The 22,028-nt window shown below is 50.6% G+C and overlaps 1 protein-coding gene across 5 annotated transcripts in view; it reads right to left on the reverse strand.

The window, feature by feature from the left end:
* Nucleotides 1-22,028, reverse strand: part of MGLL (monoglyceride lipase) — a 124,836-nt gene that overhangs the window by 23,474 nt on the left and 79,334 nt on the right. For all 5 annotated transcript variants that reach the window (XM_028138516.2, XM_028138529.2, XM_054723872.1 and 2 more), the window contains exons 4-5: nucleotides 10,242-10,378; nucleotides 8,887-8,997 (exon numbers count right to left, since the gene is read on the reverse strand). In XM_028138516.2, coding sequence (XP_027994317.1) covers nucleotides 8,887-8,997; nucleotides 10,242-10,378 — 248 coding nt within the window. The remainder of the gene's footprint in view (nucleotides 1-8,886; nucleotides 8,998-10,241; nucleotides 10,379-22,028) is intronic.

Here is a 22,028-nt window from a genome sequence, read left to right on the forward strand (position 1 = left end):
AATGCAACCAGAAACCAACCTTTCCTATGGATTATCTAGAACAGCAGGCACTGACACTCTCCACTGTGACAAAACTGCTGCTGCCCAATCTCCCTTCACACTTAGTAAGCTATAACACGTCCCATTCCTCAGGCCGCACAAGCATGATACAGCCTCGCACTGCCAGGGACCAGGCAGGGCTTTGCTCCTAAGAGAACACTCATGTACACCTCTGTTCTGAAATTCACATGGCAACTCTCCATTTTTCAGGGCGAGAATGGCAGTCTCCTGCCTCTAAGACTATTGTAGGTCATTGCATCCCAAGCCTGGTGTAAACCCCATGCCTGTCGACTTGCTGCCATCAATGTGCCAGGTGCTACGGCCAGGCTCTGCGCTGAGCTGTGACAGTCCAGCATAGAAACATAAGGAGATCCAACTTGGAACACTAGGTTAGCACTCAAGTCAGTTCATACCATCTGAAGCTCGTGGAGTGGACATGGTCTACTGGGCAGGTTCAAGAGCCAAGCTGGGGTTGTGAACAAGTGTGGAACCGGAAGGACTCAGGATTCTGGGAGGTTTACAAAAGGAAAGGACCCGATTGTTTCTAAGCACAGATCAAATGTCTGTGACCTCCAGGAACTAGGGGCTCCTCTGGGAATCTAAAGTCAGAAGTTGGTATCTGTGCTTTCAAAAGTTACATGTTTTTAATAAAGAGAAAACACAACAGATAAGAAGTGCACTGCTGAGAAACCCATGAAAAACACACATGGTGTCAAAATAAGCCAGAGGAAAAGCATTTGGGCAAAAAAAAAAAAAAAAAAAAAAAGAAAGAAAAAGGACCCCAAGTCAAATTTATAGAAAATATTCCTTTACTAACTTTTGGTCAAGAATATGTTTGTATATTTTCAGAAAATAACTCCAAGACCATGTGGATTCCTGCAATAGAGAGGAATTGACAGGACTGCTCCAGCCATGAAGACAGAAGAGAAACAGTCCAGAGATGGAAGACGCTGACAATGCCTTGCCATACTAGCAGACAGCAGTTGTGCGCTGCTGAAGGATGCCCAGGACTAAACCAGAGGCGGTCGGACCTGCATCACTACCATTTGTCCACCACCCAGAACTGAAATGTCATTGCTGACATGTACACATAAGGAACTGTTCGACATTGAAATTGGGACTCAAAAGAACTGTTGGCCCAGAAAGAAACTCACTACAGACTGATTCATTTGCCTCCCAGCAAATAACCATTACGGATGGTCTCATTTTCGGTTCTTATAAGTGTATTTCTTGTATCACATGATCTCACGCATCTAAGGGAAATAATGAACAACATAAGCTGAAGAACAAAAACAGACCCGGCGACAGGGAAGCATCGATCAGACTGTCAAACCTCAGAGGGAGGGTAAGGGAGGGTAGGGAGAAGGGGGAGAGATCAACCAAAGGACTTGTATGCATACATATAAGCCTAACCAGTGGTCATGGACAACAGGGGGGTGGGGGCATACGTGGGGAAGGGTTCGGGATGGGAATAGGGGGATGAGGACAATTATGTGACACCGTGACCAATAAAGAAATTAAAAAAAAAAAAAAAAAAGCGCACTGCGGGTGCACAGAGGCAGTGGCGCCCGCGGTGCAGCCTTCACCGGGCCCTGATGGTGTAAGGAGGGTGGACGTTTAGGGATTATCTCCTCCACCAAGGGCAACACTATTAGGAAAAAAACTTCATGTATCCCCAAGTTTGTAGACCTGACTTCTACACATTCTGCTGTTCTCAGTGACTCCTGCCCACAGCTTCCTGAGAGGACACAAGGGCTGACGGTTGACTCCACATGTGACCCTGCCACGCCCAGGAATTGAGGGGTGGCTGTGTTTGATAGGACCTTGATCAAACGTCAGTCTCCAGACCCTGCTGCCCGGCTCGGCCTGCCTGCCTGCTTGTTGTGGCATGGCCTTCTCAAGGACACGGCTGTTTTTCTGCAAGTCAGCCTCCTACCCATTTCCAGATCGGCTTGGCCGGAAAAAGACCCAGGGACATAGCACCTCGGTACTCAGCCTGCAACAGGACTGTGGAGAGACACCACACAGTGCTTCATCCCACTCCTCTGACGCCCACCAGCAGGCTTCTCATTTGCCAACAATTTATGTTTTGTTGCTCATCACCTGCTTCTGCGTGGACCCGGGCAGACAAGGGCTGGCCATGTGTGAAGAGGCAGATTGACCTTCACCTTTGAATCTGTGTTCCTGAACTTCTTAAACCAACACACGTGTATCCCAAAGTGCCAAGGCCTCTGTTTCCAGGGGAAGATGCTGACAGTTTAGGCTCGAAAGAATCAGAAAAGGCCATGCTATGGCTGGAAACATCCCTGCTCTGGTTTCTCGGGGGTGGCGAGAGGACTTGAAAGCTAGGAAGGACTGCCTCCAGGAGACAATAACAGGGAAACACCTATTCTGCCCTTTCCTTGAGCCAATCGTCTTCTCTTTCTCTTAACAGGGGACTTTTTGCAGCTAAATAATGCTTTTACAAAGAGCTTCATATGAAAAAAGGAGGAGCATTTCTGGAGAAGTATTTGCTTTGCACAAAATGACCAGTGCAAGGGTTTGGTCCCTAGAGGCAACTCAACAATTAATGGCAGATGAGTTGGCCACCTTACCTCCCCCTTCCAAGTACAAGAAGCCGAGTCCTGGTGAGGACTCCTGTAGCTGCCAATGACCTACTGCCCAAAGCACAAACAGGAGGAGACATGGCAAGGACATCGTGCTTAGGGCTGGAGGTGGTAGGTGGCCGGGCAGTGGATGTGTGCAGCTGTATGCCTCCCACACAAGGACTCTCAGGGGGCATCACAAATGCCTCTTCCCAGGTCCCACCGAGAGATTCTGAGTGGGTTGGGGCCCTGGAATCGGTGTTTTTTAAGCTCCCTAGGTGATTCCAAAGTGCAGCCAGAGTAGAGTGTTCCTGACCCCCACTGGTCGGAGGGGAGGGGCCCTATTGAAGGTACCACCATGAGAGATGTTTGGATGGCCCTGATTCTCAGCTCTTTTTCTAAATCTTCATAGTAAGCTCCAAACCACATTTCTAACAGGACTTAATTGGTTAGAGGCAAATCTTTTGATGACAATAATGTCACAGCTTAAAAAAAAATTAGGTGCTTAGACTCTTCCCCACAAAAGATCCAAGAAGGATGCAGGAGCAAGGATGCTTTGAATAGTTGCCAAAGAGAATCCCTCTCCCTGCTGCCCTTTTCAGCTTTGTTTATACCATTCAGACCAAAATCTTCAGATAATCCCACGGGAGTGTGGAGAGAGCCTCAGATCCAGCTCAACAAGAGGGATGACATTGAATGGGCCCCCCTTGAAGAGAGAGACCCCCGCCATCATCATGTCCCCAACAGGCTAAGTCAGGGTTGTTCAACCACAGAGGTCTCAGTGACACCAACTCAACAGGGACCCCAGGTCTCATTGCTTCAGGGCAATTTGGAAGCTGAGACCCACAACGAATGGACACACAGTCACTGGATACCAGCCCAGAAGAGGGAGGTGTTGAAGTAGAGGAATCAGAGTCAGACTGGGAGCCAGGCAGATCTGCACCAGACCTCTGGTTCTGCATCCCCAAGAAAGTCTATGATCCTCAGTTTCTTCATCTCTAAAATGGGGATAATAAAACGAACCTGAAGGGTTGCTGGGAAGTTACCTGAGACCCGATTCCCACAGAGCTAGTCCCTAACTGACCTTTGGGCTTCTGGCCCCAAGAGAAGCTCAAGAAATTGGCAGTGGCTGATGAAGGAATGAGCACATGCTGGCATTATTCAGAGTGGAGACTTTAGGAAAAGCATGTGACCTGCAGCTTTGCAACAAATGTCACATCAGAGTTAAAACCCCAAATCATTTCACTCACAAGAGGACAACTCCCCAGAAACGAGGTTCACCTCCTGAGGAGTAAGAATAAGAGACTGGAATGTGTCTTATGTCCTTGACATGCCTTTGTGGCATTCTGGGATTAACTGCAGGCTCACCACAGATACCAGTGACTTGCACAAATACCTTTATTGCTATGAAGGTTTTAATGGCCCCCTAAGATCATTTTAAAGCTTCTGCTCATGAGAGACTTGACATGAGGGAGGTAATTACAGTCGTTACCTTTTAAAGTGGCTCCAGCAGGTTGCCCTATGCTGGAGGCTTGAACTCCACACCCTCTGTGGAGGTGGCATCGTGCAAGGGTCAGAGGATAGCCCAGCTATCTCAGGAGGGAAAATGCACCCTCAAGCAGACGGAGGATACAACGCCCTGCATGCGATTTTTGGTAAACCCCGGGGAAGGACTAAACACTTGCTGACTGCTGGGGCTCCCCAAAGATGTGTTGGAGCCATATAACTCCTTCCCCAAGTCCTAAGTGTCTAGAAGATTGAACCCCCAGCTAGTAGAGAGCAGGTGCCTGTATGACGGAGGTAACAATGCCTCATGAGGCATTGCTGCTGCCAAATTCATGAGCACAGCTAAGTCCCTAATTCCTGGATCTAACTGTACTTGAAGTCTGAAAGAGCAAGTCCACCACACCCCGCCCTACCCGCTCCATCCCCCCCCCTGCTCCAATGGCCTCTGGGTGACGGCGATTAAAAACAGATGAGTGGCATTCACGTGGGAAGTGGGCTAAAGTTAAGGAGATGTGATTTGGGCAGGTTTGGGGATGAAAGGGAGCATCCTGCCACAATCACTAGCTGAGCTGGTGCTCAAGTTGACCTTGTGCAAGACAATGGGCCTCATTTCCTTGTCTAAGTTGAGAATAATTGTCCCTCCTTATAGGACGGTAATGGAGAGGACGTCAACCAAAGCGTGCTAGGTTTATAGTGGCCACTCACTTCTCCCTACTTGGCCAGGTGCCCTGGTTGGTGGGGAGTGGAAGCATCTGGAAGCAGTGGGCTGGCTCCTGCATCTGACCCTGGACCCCACGAGACAACCTCCAGGCAGTAGTCAGGAAGGGCATTTAGAAGACTAGCCTCCCAGCAGGCTGAGCCCCATCCTGACCCCGGGTTCTGCCCAGGGCCATTTTGGTCCTGACCCCAGGGACTCTCAGAGAAAGGAGGTGCACTACAGCCTGCTGCACATTCCCGGGTGTCCTCCTGGGCTAGATCAGGTGAGGAGACCCCAGTTTAGCTCAGCGTTTGACATCCTCCTATCTGGGCAGCCAAAGGTTTCCCCTCTATTTCCGGTTTTACTCCAGCCCTGCCTTCCCCAGGGCATAATCCCCATGAAATGGCCACATAAACAGCCGAGACTTGGTCTAATGCACTACATTTTTGTTTCTAAATTTCTCCTGCTCTCATTTCTCTTGTGCAACCACATTCTTAACACAGTGTTTGGAGACCAGAAGCCTCTTCCCAACCCAGCTTGTTGAAAACAGACCATCGAGGTAAAAACCAGCTGTGTGCAGGATTGGAAAGGGGTGTGTGTGTGTGGGGGGGAGAGATATCTGGGATTCTCACATTTCAGGGTAGGGGATGTGGACAAAAAAGAAGTTCTATGGAGAGTAACCTCACGGTAATCTTACTATAAATTTCTAACTGGACAGATCATGGTGGGTAGTCACGCCCCAGGCATATATCTTCTTTACTAAAAGGCTTTGCTTTAAGCAAGTCCTGTCCATTGTTTCTGTGCATCTAGGTTAACACACCTTTGAAATGCCCCCTTTTCACGTCCCTCCTTCTCAGATAAACCACCAAGACAGCAAATCTGATCCTGTAATCTGATCCCCGCCTTGCTTTCTCCTACCTCCATATAATATTTCTCAAGTTCCTGCTTTAATTTCAAATGCATAAAAGACACTGCAAAACTGTTATTCTCCAGAGCATTTGACATTTTGTGCCCCAGCATATGCCATCAGTTTGGCTCCAATAAATTCATAGAAATTCTCTTCAGGTTTAGACATTTCTTATGTCAACAGTCTTCTGCCACCTTTCACATGACCCTTTGCACTGAGAAGTTTGAGATCTCATGCTGCCTGCTTTAATGATTTCAAGAATCTCTACAGCAGGAACTCTGGGCCATGAAACAAACCTTTGAAATGTCCTCAGCTGAGCTCTGGTTGAGGAGTCATGAGGCTCTGCATTCTGTGGCCCCTGACAGTGCCACGGACCCTCAGAAAGGTCCCCTCTGAGCCTTAGTTTTCTCAGCAAAGAGATGGTCTACAGCAATCTGTCCACCTTTGGGTCCATAAAAGCAAACCACTGCAAATAAATGGCCCAAAGTTTGGTCAGCGGGGCCTCACCTAATCCACAGCCTATCCCATAGTGGGGCTTCAACTAATCCAAGGCTCTCCCCTCAGCAGGGCCTCACCTAATCCAGGGCTCACCCCACAGTGGGCCTCACCTAACCCAGAGCTCACCCCTCAGCAGGGCCTCACCTAATCCAGGGCTCACCCCACAGTGGGCCTCTTGCTATTCTGATGGGGAGGAGCACTAAGAGGGACCACTTTGCAAAGTGGCCTAATTCAACCCAAAACTCACAAAAACAAATCAGTCAACCAAGAGAGATCAATGAAACAAAGAAGTGCAGGGAGCACGTCCCATTTGTGTAAAACAGGAGCAAATGGAGTGTGTATGTGTGTCCACAGAAGATGCATCCACTCCCTCTGTAATTCTGGCTGCCCACCTTCAAACTAGGAAGGGAGCGTTCCCTCGTGTAAATGTATTATACAAAACTTTTTAAAAAAATTAAATTTTAAAAAAGGTTCAATGAGACTCTTTCTGGAAGGTTGCCAGACAGGACCAGATGTGTGCAGGGTGATCAAGTCATCTGGGGTGGGGAGACAGATGAATCAAAGACTCTATCAGTCAAAACTGCCCAACAGCCAGAGGCGGCAACAGAATCCACGGTGGGGAGGACGTGCCCTCAGGTCTGAGGGCAACAGGAAATCTATTTGTGTTGGTCGATAGGAAGAGACCTGCATCCCTCCAGGGACAGCTGGCCCTTGATCTGAGAAGGTGATCTATTAGCACAGGGCTCTGAAAGGTCACGTTCTTGTAGCTTTGCCCCAAAATTCCGCCTCCACCAGTGACTCTGGGAGGAAACCTTGCCGGCTCCATCTCAGGGCTCAGCTGCCATGACCTGTGTGTGCATCATCTGCAAAGCCCCACCGTCCCTGGCTTTTCTCTAAGGAAAAACATCCCGTGTAGAAGACATCCACTTTCTCGTATGGGGAAGCACCCTAGACGAGGACTGTACCGCCCTGGATTCAAATCCATCACACAAGTTGTGCAATCTGGGAGAGTCACTCATCCAGCCTAAGCCTCGGTGTTCCATCCATCAAATGAAGGCCGTGACCTCTCCGTGGGACTGATGACGGGAGTTAAGTGAGATAATGCACGTAAAAGTACAGCACATGCCTGGCCCTCACTGAGCTGAGTAAATCTCAGGCACGTGACTCCAAGCACATGGACGGCAGAAGGAACTTCCCTCTCCTCTGTGACCCTGGTCTTACTTATTCTACTTGGACAAGAGCCCGTGACTGATTTGGCTCACATTATGCAATCACCGTCACGAAGGGAGGTGCCCAGGAGATGGTGTCCCCTTTTGCACACTTAAAGGCCACCTGTGGTTCTGTGGATGACCTTGTTTCTGTCCATGGCAGACACACGTGGATCCCGCCTCCACTGCCGTCCCACACAGCACGAAAATGCACTATTGCCAGTCGATTTCAATAAGGCAGTGGTGACTTCCTTGAAACTGAGTCAAATTCAAAAGAGCTAGCCCTCTCTCCGCTTCCTCGAATTAAGTAAACTTGTTGTTTTCTGGTTAAAGCATCAGATGGTTCCAGGCTTATCTTTTGCTCAACCTGTTCTCATTGAAACTGGTGACATTTTCGGTACCTCACTGAAAGCCCGTCCACAGGACCTGCCAGCCCACCTCTAGGCATTAAGTCTGTGGCTGTGGGCTACAGGAAAACATTTGAGGACATTTTGACAAGGTTTCACTCCCTGTCCTGCGTTCCTCTATTTGGGTCCTCAGGAGGACATCGAAGGCACCTGAGCTAAGGCAATGATTTCAATGAGCCTGCTGTCACTGGAGGATGAGGCCGGGGAGGGTAGGGAAAGCACCTGGGCTAGTGGCTGCCCAGCTCCCCCTGGCCCTGTGCCCCTCCGCCTCACCCTTCGTGCTCCTTTGAGAGTCCCAGGAACTGGCTCAGGAGGCAGCAGGCCCACCTAGCTCTCAGCTGAGATGGAGCATGCCTTGGAGATACACAGGTTGGGGATTCTCTACTCTCATTAGGTTATTATTTCTCTCAAACTTCATGCCCGTCGAGGGCAGGTCCATCTCATGTCAACAACCCACATTCACAATTAAGCAGCCCTGCCCCTCTCCTTTCTCAGGAGGAAGGCGCCTGCCCTACCTCTGGTAGTAGTATTAGTGGCTTGTTTGCCCCGTAGCTCAAAGCCCCAGGACCAAGAGGCGTACACATGTGCCATTGTGTAACATCACAACCAGAAAAGCGAAATGACGCCTGGCTTAGAACCAGAGCGGGAAGTGCTCTGGGATGGGGGAGAGCGAAGGTGAACGCCACTCTGTGTTGCAATTACAAACAGCCTGCAAGTCCACTCACCGTGCACTTTTGGCTGAAGTTAGCACGCATCTTGCGTGTGACTTGTTAACACAGGTTATCTCGCTGGATTCCTAACACAGGTAATCTTTTCTCCTCTCAACAGTCACGAATAAAACATACATAAACAGGAAGTCATTTCTCCTTTGTCTTTGGGGGTCAGGGGATGGGAAGCACCTGATTATAAAAATTATAGAACCCTGGTGGCAATCATGTTTGATAGTTGTCCAAATGGACTTCCGCCCTTTACCCCCGACTCTAGCTACCGGAGTTGCCAAGGAAGGGCAAGAGTTTCACAGAAACAGAAATCCATTTACCTTGAAAGTTGTTGCGGACTCAGGACTGGCCAGAACCAAAGGTGAAATGAGAACCATGCCAGCGAAGTGGCTTGGCCTCTCGGCGGCCGTGAGGATGGCGATGGCACCTCCCTGCAAGGCGAAACGGGCAGAGTTGCTGTGTGCCGGCGCCCGCCAGCACACGATTCCTAGCGAGCTCCATGGAAGAGGCCCCCTGAGCCTGGTCAGAGCCCCGAGGGGGTCCACCTTGGAACAGACGCCATCAAATGTTGGATAAGCTGGGTCTGCAATTATTTTATTACATATTTCTTCCCCAGGAGCAAACATTTCAGAGAGATACAAATAAGGTTCCTGCTTGTGGGCTGCAAGTTAAACAATACATTCCTACTCTGCCTCTAACCAAAAGCTGGCAGAGATCCAACTGATCCATTCTGTCAGGCTTATAAAAGGTTGTTTTTGTTTAATCTGATGATAATAAGAGGTTGCTACACTCCACCCCGCCCCCTTCCCTGGTTCAGCAAAGGTTCCAGAAATTCGGGTACTTAGTGAATGTGGACAGTGCTGAAGGTCTGAGGCCTTGACTATTTGCTGAAGCTGCAGGTAATTTGAACCAAGGGTTGACACTGCAAGTGCTTACAGGGGCCAGGCAGGTCAGAGGAACGCAGGACCAGAGCCGGGCGCTGAGAAGGGGCAGGGGCTCTGCCCTAGAGAGAGCAGTTTCCCCAAATTCAAAATCAAGCAGCTCAAATTCTCTGCCAGCCAACACGCCAGCTCGTGGGAGGGAGCTTTGCCAGTTTGAGGACCCTCCATTTAAAGACTATACTTGGTTCGTTTTAAGAGGCTTTTATAACTTTGAAGTGTGAAAAGGATGGCGAATGACCGTTAAGGAATCGGGTCCACGGGGAGCCTTTGTCCCTGGTTCCATTTGCACAGCTCTGAAGCCGGCAGGGTGAGGGCACATTCCGTGTGCTCCTCGCCGATTGCAGCACCACCCCGTCTGAGAAGTGGCTCTGCAGGGACAAGTGCCCTGAGAGCCACACTCTGAAACAGCACTGAGGCAGAGGCAGGGGTACCCGAAGGTCAGTGCCCACACCCAGCTCCTCCGTAAGGACCGGCGGGCCACCCCCTGGTGCCTGGGGCCCTGGTGGGAAGTCAGGGCCGCTCTGAGCTCTCTGGGCTGTCTCCAGGGCTCCGAACCTGACCTGTTTCCTAAGCACTCACTTGCCTGGGAGCTCCAAGGGCAGGGTGGGGTGTGCCAGCCAGGCGGGGAGCTGGGATGAGGCGGGGAGTCAGTCTGCCCCTTCTCCATCCCGGTGTTCTCACACTGCCCGCGGCCACAGCCCTGATCTGGGCCGCATCTCCTGTGGCCTACTTACCATGGAGTGGCCCAGAAGGAAGACGGGCAGCCCCGGGTGGTCTTTCTGCACCACATCCACGTGCTGTAACACGTCCCTGACGAAAACGTGGAAGTCGGACACTACCATCCTCTCCCCTTCGCTCTGTCCATGGCCAACTGGAAGGGAAAGGGGGACGAGAGAATAGCAGTGACTGGAGGGCTGACTTCTGCCCAGGCGCAGCGGTGTCCTCACCGGGGTTACCAGCCACTCTTCACTGAGAACCTGAATGGGTCATCTCACTAAACCCGTTCCAACCGATCTCACACACGGGGATTAGTCTCCCCCAACTGTACAGATTGGGAAGTTGAGGCACAGGTGGCTCAGGACCTTGCCAAGATCACACAGTGAACCAGACTGCAACCCCTGTGCACAGCCAGCTGTCTTCCCCGTGGCCATTCCCAAGGAAGGAAGGAAGGCAGGTGCAAGGAGAAACTCAGCAAGCCCGGTTTTCTGGAAAGCGACCAGGAGCAAGACCCGTGAGGCTCAACATTTTCCTGGGTTTTCCCAGTTCCTTGACCCTCACAGTTGTGTTCCCATGTTAGCCTTTCACCAGGTAAAGTGTCATCTCACTTTGTAGGAGATAATATGACAAACATAACATAAAATAGTCAAGTGTGCTTGCTAGAAATTTTCTCAACAAAGCAGCAGTGAAACCAGGTCAGGTTCCATCCCTCTGGGATTTTAGCTGTCACCTGTCTGGGCTGTTCATTCCCCCCTCTTCTTTTCTTAGGGTGTATCCGCTTTCCCCCCCTCAGGAGGACGTAAGTCTCTATAGAAACAGCACATTGTCTGCGGCTTCCACATTCAGGCTGAAAGCAGCTGATGCGATTGCTTGAAAATCGCAAAAAAGGAAGAGCTCGGAGAGGACAGGGCCACACAGCGAGAGAATCAGCCCAGACCCTCCCTGCTGCTTCTTCAAGGCAGCGATTGTAACCCTCGTTTCACAGATGAGAAGGGTGAGGACCCAGCATCGCCTGAAACGGACTGGCTGCCCAGCCCTCAGTGTGGTCAGACCACAGCCTCCTGTTTCCTACTGTCCTGTCCCCCTCCCCCATGGCCTCCCACCCTCCCGCTGCCCAGCCCCACCTGCGCTCTGGCCCCTGCATGAAGGCCAGGGCCCAGGTCTGTCACCCTTTCAGCAGCACCCTCAGCTCCCTGGCCTCTCTGAGGATTTTTTCCCTTTTAAAATTTAATTACATTTAATTAAGTTTAATTTTGTATTGTGGTAAAATATACATAATGTAAAATTTATACCCTCTTAAGCATTTATTAGTGTACAGTTCAGTGGTATTAGGTACATTCACACTTAACCATCACCACCATCCTTCACCAGAACTTTTTATTTTCCCAAACTGAAACTCTATACTCATTATTAAGGGCTGAATTATATGTAACCCCCCCCCCCACAACAATTCATATGTTGATTGTCCTAACCCCCAGTGACTACTTGGAGACAGGACCTTTCAAGAGGCAATTAAGCTAAAATGAGGTCACTAGGGTGGGCCCTAATCAAATAGGACTGGTGTCTTATAAGAAGAGGCAATTAGGACACAGACACACACAGAGGAAAGACCATGAGGACAAAGGGAGAGATGACTATCTGCAAGCCAAGGAGAGAGGCCTCAATGAAACTAACCCTGCTGACACCTTGATCTCTGACTTCCAGCCTCTGAAACTGTGAGGAAAAATGTCTATTGTTTAAGCCACCAGGTCTGTGGTACTTTGTTATGGCAGCTCAAGCTGACTAATACCTGCATTAAACACATAGTCCCCGTTCCCCTCCCTCCAGCCCCTGGCACTCACCCTTCTACTTTCTGTTTCTTTGAATTAGACTACTCTAAGAATCTCCTATAAGTGAATCCTACAGTTTTGTCTTTTTGTGTCCAGTTTATTCCACTTAGCATAATGTCTTCAAGGTTCATCCTTGTTATATAACATGTGTCAAAATTTCCTTCTTTTTAAATTTTTTATTATTTTTAAAAGATATATTTTTTATTGATTTCAGAGAGGAAGGGAGAGAGAGATAGAGATATATAAACATCAATGATGAGAGAAAAATCATTGATTGGCTGCCTCCTGCATGACCCCACTAGGTACTGAACCATGATCGCCTGGTTCATAGATCAACGATCAACCATGAAGCCACACAGACTGGGCCAGAATTTCCTTTTTTTTTTTTTTTTTTTAAAGGCTGAATAATATTCCACTATATGCATATACCTACCACATTTTGTTTATCTAGTCAACTGTCAATGGACACTTAGGTTGCTCCCACCTCTTGGCTATTGTGGATACTGCTGCTATGAACATGGATGTGCAAATATCTGTTTAAACTATTGCTTTGAATTCTTTGGGGTATATACCCAGAAGTGGGATTGCTGGGTCATATGGTAGTTCTGTTTAGTGTTTTGAGGAATGGCCCCTCTGAGTCTGAGCTGGAACAGCAGCCCTTCTCCAGCCTGTTCCATGAGGGCTGGGTGAGCGTGAGCTCTGAGCCAGGCAACAGGACGTACTGCCTCTTCACACATACTCAGTCGCCAAACAAATTTGCCTCCAAATGTCTCCCTTATCCGAAAGCCTGTAAACTTACCTCCTGACTCTGAGCAGATACTATCACTCTTTTTTTTTTTTTTTTTAATATGAACCAATCAACATGGCCTTCCTGACCCTTCCCCCCTGTGATGGCTTCCCTTCTTTACCAAAGTGGATTCTTCCTGATCCTAGTGGCTCCTGGCCCAGCTCTCCCTCCCTTCTTCCTCCTCTCTCTCTCTCTCTCTCTCTCTCTCTCTCTCTCTCTCTCTCTCTCTCGCCCCTCTCTCTCCCTCTCCTTCTCCCTCTCTCTCTCTCTTTTTCTGTCTCTGGCTCTGGCTCTCTCCCCTCTCTGGAGATACAGAAGTTCTTTGCATGATTCTTGCAAACTTTCCATAAACTGAAATTATTTCTAAAAACAATTTTATAAAAGGAATTCATAGCCATCATGCACTCTATCCCTAGGTACTTGTGTGCATCTCCTAAAACGCACATTCCTGTTGCAACTACAATGCTACTTTCCCACCTGCGGGAATTCACAGTAGCTCCCTAATATCATCTTATATTCAGTCCAAATTCAAATTTCCCAATTGCTGTTCCACTCTATCTGCAAGGCATGAGAGAGAGAGGGCCTGTTTCTCTCAGCCTTACAAAGCATCTTGGTTGCTGTTCAGATTTTTGCTCATATAATAGGAGAGAAAGGAGTATGTTGAGCATCTTCTCATTTTTTTAAGAGCCATTTATATTTAGTTTAGGTAAACTGAGAATCCATATCTTTGCTTGTTCTATCAGGGTTTTGCATTATTCTTGATATTTAAAAGCTCTTTGTATGTTACTTGGTCATTTGACTTTTGACTTTTTATGTTATGTTTAGCTATCCACAAGATGGGTGTGTTCTTTTGTTTGTTTGTTTTTTGTTAACCAGGATATTTTCCCCATTGATATTTAGAGAGTGGAAGTGAGAGAGAGGGAGAGGGAGAGAGAAACATGGATGTGAGAGAGACACATTGATTGGTTGCCTCATGCACACACCCCAACCTGGGCCGGGGAACCTGCAACCAAGGTACGTGCCCTTGACCGGAATCAAACTCGGGACCCTTCAGTCTGCAGGCCAATGACCTATCCACTGAGCCAAACCGGCTAGGGCAACATTGTTATTTTTGAAAAGTCAAATTATCTTTTTCTTTTTATGGCTTCTGAATTTTGATTCTTATTAATAAAGGCCTTGTCCACTCCAGGGTTATAAAGAAATCCAGCCATATTTTCTGTGAATTATTTTATGGTTTCATTTCTTTTGTGTGATAATATACACACAATATACAACTTACACTAACCATTTTTAAGTGTCCAATTTAGAGGCATTAGGTACATTCACATTGTTGTACAACCATCACCACCAACTACCACAAAATACAGTTTCATTTTTTACACATTAATCTTCGATCCATTTGGAGTTTATCTTGGTATACGGTGTGACAGAAGAATCTCTTTTCCTATGGTTCTTTTTTAAAAACTTAAGGTGAAATTCATATACCATAAAATGAACCATTATAAAGTATACCAAATAAGTGGCATTTAGTATATCCACAATGTTGTTCAACCACACCTCTAATTGTCTTAACAGAACTTGCTAAGAGGTCCTTTGTTATTTCACTGAATTGCAATGTCATCCTTATCATATGTGAAAGTTTCCTTTTCACTCTAGGCTATTTCTGGATTTCTGCTCAGTTCCGCTGGTCTGCTTATTCACGAACCAGCCCTTATTACTAGGCATGATTGTGTCTGCCTAGCCTGTCTACCTACTATGCCAGGAGACGCCTGGGCATCTCCAAGCTCTCTCTTGTTCATGTCCACCACTCCCATGCTGACTCTCATCCGAAGGCAGATGTCTCCCAGTCTCTGGCTCTGGGTTCTTTCCAGAGCTAAAAATCCACCTGGTCAGGCCCAGGGAGAAAGATTCCCCTGGCTGTCCCATGGTTCCTCAAGCAGCTTCTAAACGGCTCTCTCTTGGGTTCCATGTCATGGTTAATGACCCCCACCCCCCTTCAGAATCATTCAGGCTCCAAAGAGAGCTGTCATCTTTGAATTCAGTTCTAGCCCTCTGTCCAGAGGGTCACAAAAATTCTTCTGGATTTCTAGATCACAGCCTCCTGAATCAGTCTCCTTCCTTTCACTCCTACGTTACTCATAGCGACCGAGACGCCTGTGGCCTTTGAATTGGTGATAGCTTCCTATCCAGCCCCCGTCCGCCCCAAGCTCTCCCTGCTCTAACCCACTCTGCACTGTCCGGCATCCTCTGCTTGAAGCCGCTCTGATCTGGTAGTGTCAGATGGTCCCACTGTTTCAGAACTCAGTCCACACATTCCAGCCCAGCATTGGGGGCCTCCACTCAAGGCTCCCACTGGTCCCTCTGCCTTGCTAGAAAGCATGATCTGAGTGACACTCACACACACCTGCCCATTGTTTCTCAAAGCACATCCACACTCTCCTGCCCTGTGGCTCTCAAAGAACACCCCTCTGCAGGGGTGCCCTCACCCCTGCATCAGGCCAGGTGCAGTCTTCTAAGGCCTGTCTCAAATCCTATCACTTCTAGGGAGGCAATTCCCTTGACACAGGTCGAAGTTTTTCCCTTCCATTCCCCAAAGCACTTCTTGTCTCTATTACATATGAATTGATTGGAATTTCCCCCCTTTCTCTCTTCAAATACCACCCCTACCGATCCTGTGGACTGAGGGTCTAATTGCAGAGTGGAGGCCCCCAATTGTGCTGTGCTGTGGAGGATTCTAAGGCAGGTCCCCCTGGCTGAGCAGAAAAGAGTACTGTGAGCGATTAGCGATGTTTGCCATTGAGTAGTGATGCATCGTTGGACCTGGGGAGGAGGTTCAGCATGTGTGTGCCCCATATTTGCCAGGGTGATCCTGGATAGCAAGGATCGTGTTTTCTTCATCTGCACATTCCTCAGGGCTCCTTGCACAGGCCTGGCAGAGGCTTGATAAATGCCGGTTGAAATGAACTGCAGGCAGTACTTCCATAGTGGCCACTCACCAGACATTCAGCTCCGTTCCTCCAGCGATAGCGGAGGCGATACATTTCCTTTCCTACCACGGAAGCTGACCTACTGAGCAGCGGTTCTGCAAATGCAGTTCAAGTCTTCTCTTCCCAGTATTTTTAAAAGAAAGAACCTTGAGCCACAGACCTTAACCCAATGTATTTTTCGTTTTATTTACCCCGATTCTGCTATGTACTAACTATGATTTTTATTCTCTGTACTTTGATGCTTTAGGCCTTCATACCTGGTTAAAGCTGACCCTAGCAGTGGTCAGCAAACCGCGGCTCTCGAGCCACATGCGGCTCTTTGGCCCCTTGAGGGTGGCTCTTCCACAAAATACCACGTGCGGGCGCGCACACGTACAGTGCGATTGAAACTTCGTGGCCCATGCGCAGAAGTCGGTTTTCGGCCTGGGCAAGTCTATTTTGAAGAAGTGGCGTTAGAACACTCAACTGGCCAAAGAGCCGCATGTGGCTCGCGAAGCCGCAGTTTGCCGACCACTGCCCTAGAGGAACTGCCCTCCCAGGATTTACTAATTTCTAGAGATAGGAAAGAACTTGTCTTTCAAATATAAAGTGACCAATCCAGAGCCCACACCCCCAACCACCTCCTCTATGGGCTCTCGCACTCGGGGCCAGGATTTCCCTGCCCTGATCAACCAGAACCAGGAGCTAGGGATGGCCCTCCCACTCCAGAGCCTGCTGAAGGGACTCCAACCAGCCAACCCTGAGCCTGCTTGCCCTGCCTCACCTGTTCCTTCACGCAGAGGTTAGAGACGGCCATCTGGCCCTCTCTGCCCGCCATCTGGGCAGGCTGCTTATCTCGCAGCCCCGAGGGATGGAGCCTGGCCTGCAGGTGCCAGCTCACCCCCTGCAGGTGTAGGCACAGGAGAGTGGCCCAAACAGATAGCCCAGTGGTCGGCAAACTCAGTCAACAGAGCCAAATATCAACAGTACAACGATTGCAATTTCTTTTGAGAGCCAAATTTTTTTAACTTAAACTTCTTCTAACGCCACTTCTTCAAAATAGACTCGCCCAGGCCGTGGTATTTTGTGGAAGAGCCACACTCAAGGGGCCAAAGAGCCGCATGTGGCTCGCGAGCCGCAGTTTGCCAACCACGGAGATAGGGTGGTGGCCTGACTTCTGCCAGCAGGGCGCCAAGTCCCTCTAGTCTAGGCCATCGGGCCGTGTGACTGAGAAAGGGCTGCACTATTGCACTGTGCAGTATGGTAGCCAGCCACCGGGCCGTAGGTCAGTTACACTTAAGTTTAAATAAATTAAAATGAAAACTCAGTTGCTCAGTCTCACCAGCCACATTTTAAGGGCTCAGCAACCACAGGCAACTTGTCGGGCGGCTGCCATATTGGGCAGGGAACCATGCAGAATACACCCATTGCACAGAAACCCTGTGAGGCAGGGCTGAGCATGCTTTCTGCTCAGGAGGCACTGTGCAGCCTGGAGAAAAACACCGGCATCCATTTGTCTGCCTTTGAAATAACACTCCCCGATCCTTTCTGATGATAGAAGTAACGCATGCTCACTGTATGGGAAAAACCAGGAAAGCATCGAGGCAGCCACTGAGTGTGGGGTTTGGTGGGATGGCTCTGGGCTTTCGGCGGCCTCGGGCTCCCTTGTGGGAAGGCCGCACGCAGGGTTTCCAACTTCTTTGTGCCTCAGTCTCCTCATCTGCAAAGTGGGGGTGATAGTCCCTCCTTGAATTGTTTGTACTATGAACTGAGAGAATCTGTGTTAAGTGCTGGACACAGAGGAAGTGGCAAGTAAATAAAAATTGTGGAAATGAACATTTAAAAAAAAAAAAAGAAGGTAACAAACCATTCCTCTCTCATCAACCAGAAATAAGAACTGGTATCCCTGCTTGTCAAAGTCCGTGATTCTCCCACTTCGCTCTTACAAAAAGATCTACGTACATCAGTTCCCGTTCTCACTAACTGAGAGAAACCCAAAGAGGATGTTCACTTTACTGAAAAAAGGTGAAAAGCAAAATCGGCGTTCAGGGTTGTTTGGTAGCAGCTGTTACAGAGGCAGCGGCACCCTGAGCAGTGAGAGTGGCCCCACCTGGGAACCACACTCAGCATCTCGGCATCAAGCTTTTGACCTGTGTGAGCATCTGCGCTTAAACTCCACTCACTCTGTGCATCCGTTAGCAAGGTGTGTCTTAATGTCCCGTAAAGGCCTAAGAAAGCTCGTGAGTGTGTTCCACTTAGCATAAACCTGGACGTGACTAATTGCTTCAATCGTGGTGAATGGAATTAAAGACACAGTGCATGTGCTGAAATTTGGGTCTGGGAAAGCTCAAAAAGTTTCCCATATAAATGAATGGTAATCGTATCTTCACTTGACACCATTTTGGCTTACAACAGATTTCATAGGAATGCTCTCTTTTCTGATAGCAGGGGAAACATGCGTGAGTAAAGCTTGGTTTATTTCAACGGCCTGGCGAAATGCTCTGTAATTTACTGACTCAGGAAGAACTTTAAGACAGAACACTGAAAAAAAACACACAACAACCCAAAAATCAAATTGTGGAATGACGCCTGCACGGCTCACCACTTACATTTTTAACAAACCCACAAACTCATATTACTTCCTGTGGCCCGGGAGGCCATCTGTCCTGCACATGGCTCTGAACGCTATCTCGGCATGGCCAAGGCAGGCGGGTGCGGCCTCCTCAGGCTCTTCCCAGCCATCTCACCTTCTCCCAGACCAGACAAAGCCGCCTGGCACACATCACGCTGCCCTTTGCTCATTCTAGGGCACCCATGACACATGGACTACAAAGGGGCAGAAGGTATAAGTGAAGGTAGTCATGTATGCCTTCCAGCAAGACCAGCCAGGGAGTATCATTTGACTTCTTGCTCAGTCAACACCCCATTATCTCATGGTTCCTAGGGGCATATGTTTGGGCGTGGGATGAGGGAGAACATCAGTCCTCCAATTAGATAAGACCTTTTTCTATCTGGGTTGCTGCAAGAAGATGGTGAAAGCTCTTTGCCATGAACAGACATGTCCTCAATACCTGTTATGTGTCAGGTCTTGGCAAGATACCAGGGGCCTAGAGTTGATTTTTAACTTAACATATAGTGCATGAATATTTCCCCCACATTGTTACATAATTTGTATTTGTGATTTATAATGACTGCATGTAAGCCGGTCAGGGGATCAAATAAAAACTCACTCAACTGCTTTTTATGGTGGGGCACTGAGATTGCCCTTAGTCTTTTGCTATAATAAATAATACTAAGGAGAAACCAAGATGGCGGCATAGGTGAAACACCTAACCTGCAGCCAGGCACAACAATTTCAAAGGCACAACTAGAGGTCAGAACGGACATCGTCCAGAACCACAGGAGAGCTGGCGGACTGAAATGCCCACAGCTGGGGGGAAGGAGAAGGCCACGGGGACAATCAGGGGAGCCGTAAAAGCCTGAGGTATGGAGAAACTGGCGGAGACACGAGTACGCGCGCCGGCGGGGAGGATGGAGCCGGAGAGGAAGGGGCGGCTGACGGCCTGGCCGGCGTTCACTGGCAGGAAGGAGATAAAGGCTCCGGAGTGCGCTAAGCGCCGGCTTCGACTGCACTGAACCCCATTCCGGGCGAAACCCTGGGAAGCCAGGCGCACGCTGGGGGAATGAATCTGGGCTGTGGGGCGCAGGCACAGAGGAGCGGGGGAAGGCAGAGCTCCAGAGGCGCGCACGGGAAGGGGCGCAAAGGACGGACTGTTCCCTGCGCCACTGAACTGCCCTAGCAGGAAGGAGACATAAGCTCAGGACCGTGCTGAACCCCAGTTCCGACTGCACTGAACCCCAGTTCCGGGCGAAACCCTGGGAAGCCAGGCGCACGCTGGGGGAATGAATTTGGGCTGTGGTGGCGGAGGCACAGAGAAGCGGCGGCTCCAGACGCGCGCACTGGAAGGTGCGCAGAGGACGGACTTTTGCCTGCGCCACTGGGTGGCCCTGCTGGGAAGGAGACAGGGACGCCAGACTGCGCTGAGACCCAGTTCCAACTGCACTGAAACCCAGTTCCAGGCGAGAATCTGGGAGTCCAGATTCATTAGGGGAGGGACTGGACTGTTTGGCAGTGGGCGAAACTCCAGGGCGCGTTTCTCTCAGAGGTGTTTGCAAGGAATACAGAGGGACACAGACACAGGAGCCTCATAGGGCGGGGCTGACAGGAAGCCAAGGCTGTAGGCTCCACCCTGTAGCTCCGCCCCAGCCAAGCTGATCAGAAGCTTTTTCCTGCTGAGTGCCTCAGGTAGTGGCTGACCCACACTGCATTGGAGACCCAGAAACGAGGGCATCTAGTGGTTGGTGGGAGATGACACCAGATTTCAATCACTTGCATAAGGGAGGCATTCTAGAGGCAGACTCAGTGAGCGCCAAGGCATTGCTGCATCAAGACCCGGCCCACAAACATGTCTCCTGCACAGCAACTCTTCCTATATGGACAAAGAGGGTCCTCACGGCCAATTGGCCTGGAGGACAATTCCTCCCAGTGACACCAACAACAATCAAGACTTAACTGTACAAAGGAGGACCAAGATGGAGACATAGGGCGGCAGCCTGATCGTTGCCTACCACAACAATATTGAGACTACGACGGGAGAGCAGAGCAGACACCAGCCAGAAAGACCGGGGGGCTGGCTGAGCAGATGCTCTACAACTAGAATAAAAGAGAGGGGTACGCAGGATGATGCTGATGCCGGTGACCCAAAGTCCACACTTTAAGAACTATGGCTCAGGCGACACAATGGTGGCCAGGAACGTGCTCGGCGCAGTTCCCCCGGCGGTCTCCGGCTGAGGGGACGGCTCCACTCGCTGCCGAGCACGGACAGACGAGCCCCTGGGAGACATGGGGTGGGAGACTCCGTGCTTGCTGACCTCCGAGTCCTTCAAGAATCTCAATGCCCCGAAGTGGCCAGGTGCGCACGCTCGGCGACTGGCCACCGTTGCAGACCCAAGGGCCGACGCAGCGACACCGGACCAGCCCACCGCCGGGCACCGGGCACACCGGAGCCTTGCCGAGCCCGCCGCCCAACGAGTTCTGCGGCAGCCGCCCTGGAGCTCTGAGAAAATGACCGAAGGAATTGCTGAGAGGGAATTGACCAACAGGAATTGGGATCAAGAAGACGAAACCCCGCTGAGACCCGAGTCCAGGCGAGCCTGCGAGCCTCTGGGCTCAGATGTGGTCACACGCCTCTGGGTCTAGGTGGGGCCTCACGCCCCTGGGTTTGGGTGAGGCCACGCGCCCCTGGGTCCAGGTGAAGCTGGATTCCGGGTTCGGGTGAGGCCATGTGCCCCTGGGTCCGGGCGAATCTGAACCCTGGGTCTGGGTGAGGCCGTGGGCCCCTGGATCCGGGTAAGGCTGGGTCCCGAGTACGGGTGAGGCCGTGAGCCCCTGGATCCGGGTGAGACCACGCGACCAGGGATCTGAGAGAGGTAACGCGCCCCTGGGTCCGGGTGGCTTCGTGCACCTAGGTCCAGGTGAGGCCACGTGCCCCTGGGTCTGAGAGAGGCCACGCACCCCTAGGTCCGGGCGAGACCATGTGTCCCTGGATCCGGGTGGGGCCTCGTGCACCTAGGCCCGGGTGGGGCCGCGTACCCCTGGGTCTGGGGGAGGCCAGGCGTCCCTGGGTCCGGGTGAGACCATGTGTCCCTGGATCCGGGTGAGGCCTCATGCGCCTAGGCCCGGGAGAGGCCACGTGCCCCTGGGTCTGGGGGAGGCCAGGCGTCCCTGGGTCCGGGTGAGACCGTTTGTCCCTGGATCCGGGTGAGGCCTCGTGCGCCTAGGACCGGGTGAGGCCACGTGCCCCTAGGTCTGGGGGAGGCCAGGCGTCCCTGGGTCCGGGTGAGACCGTGTGTCCCTGGATCCGGGTGAGACCTTGTGCACCTAGGCATGGGTGAGGTCACGTGCCCCGGGGTCTGAGAGGCCAAGCGTCCCTGGGTCCGGGTGCGACCATGTGTCCCTGGATCCGGGTGAGGCCGCGTGCACCTAGGCCCGGGTGAGCCCAAGTGGCCCTGGGTCTGGGAGAGGCCAAGCGTCCCTGGGTCCGGATGAGGCCTCGTGCACCTAGGCCCGGGTGAGGCCACGTGCCCCTGGGTCTGGGAGAGGCCAAGCGTCCCTGGGTCCGGGTGAGACCATGTGTCCCTGGATCCGGGTGAGGCCTCGTG

Source organism: Eptesicus fuscus, chromosome 12 (genome assembly GCF_027574615.1).
Source record: "Eptesicus fuscus isolate TK198812 chromosome 12, DD_ASM_mEF_20220401, whole genome shotgun sequence".
NCBI classification, from domain to species: domain Eukaryota; kingdom Metazoa; phylum Chordata; class Mammalia; order Chiroptera; family Vespertilionidae; genus Eptesicus; species Eptesicus fuscus.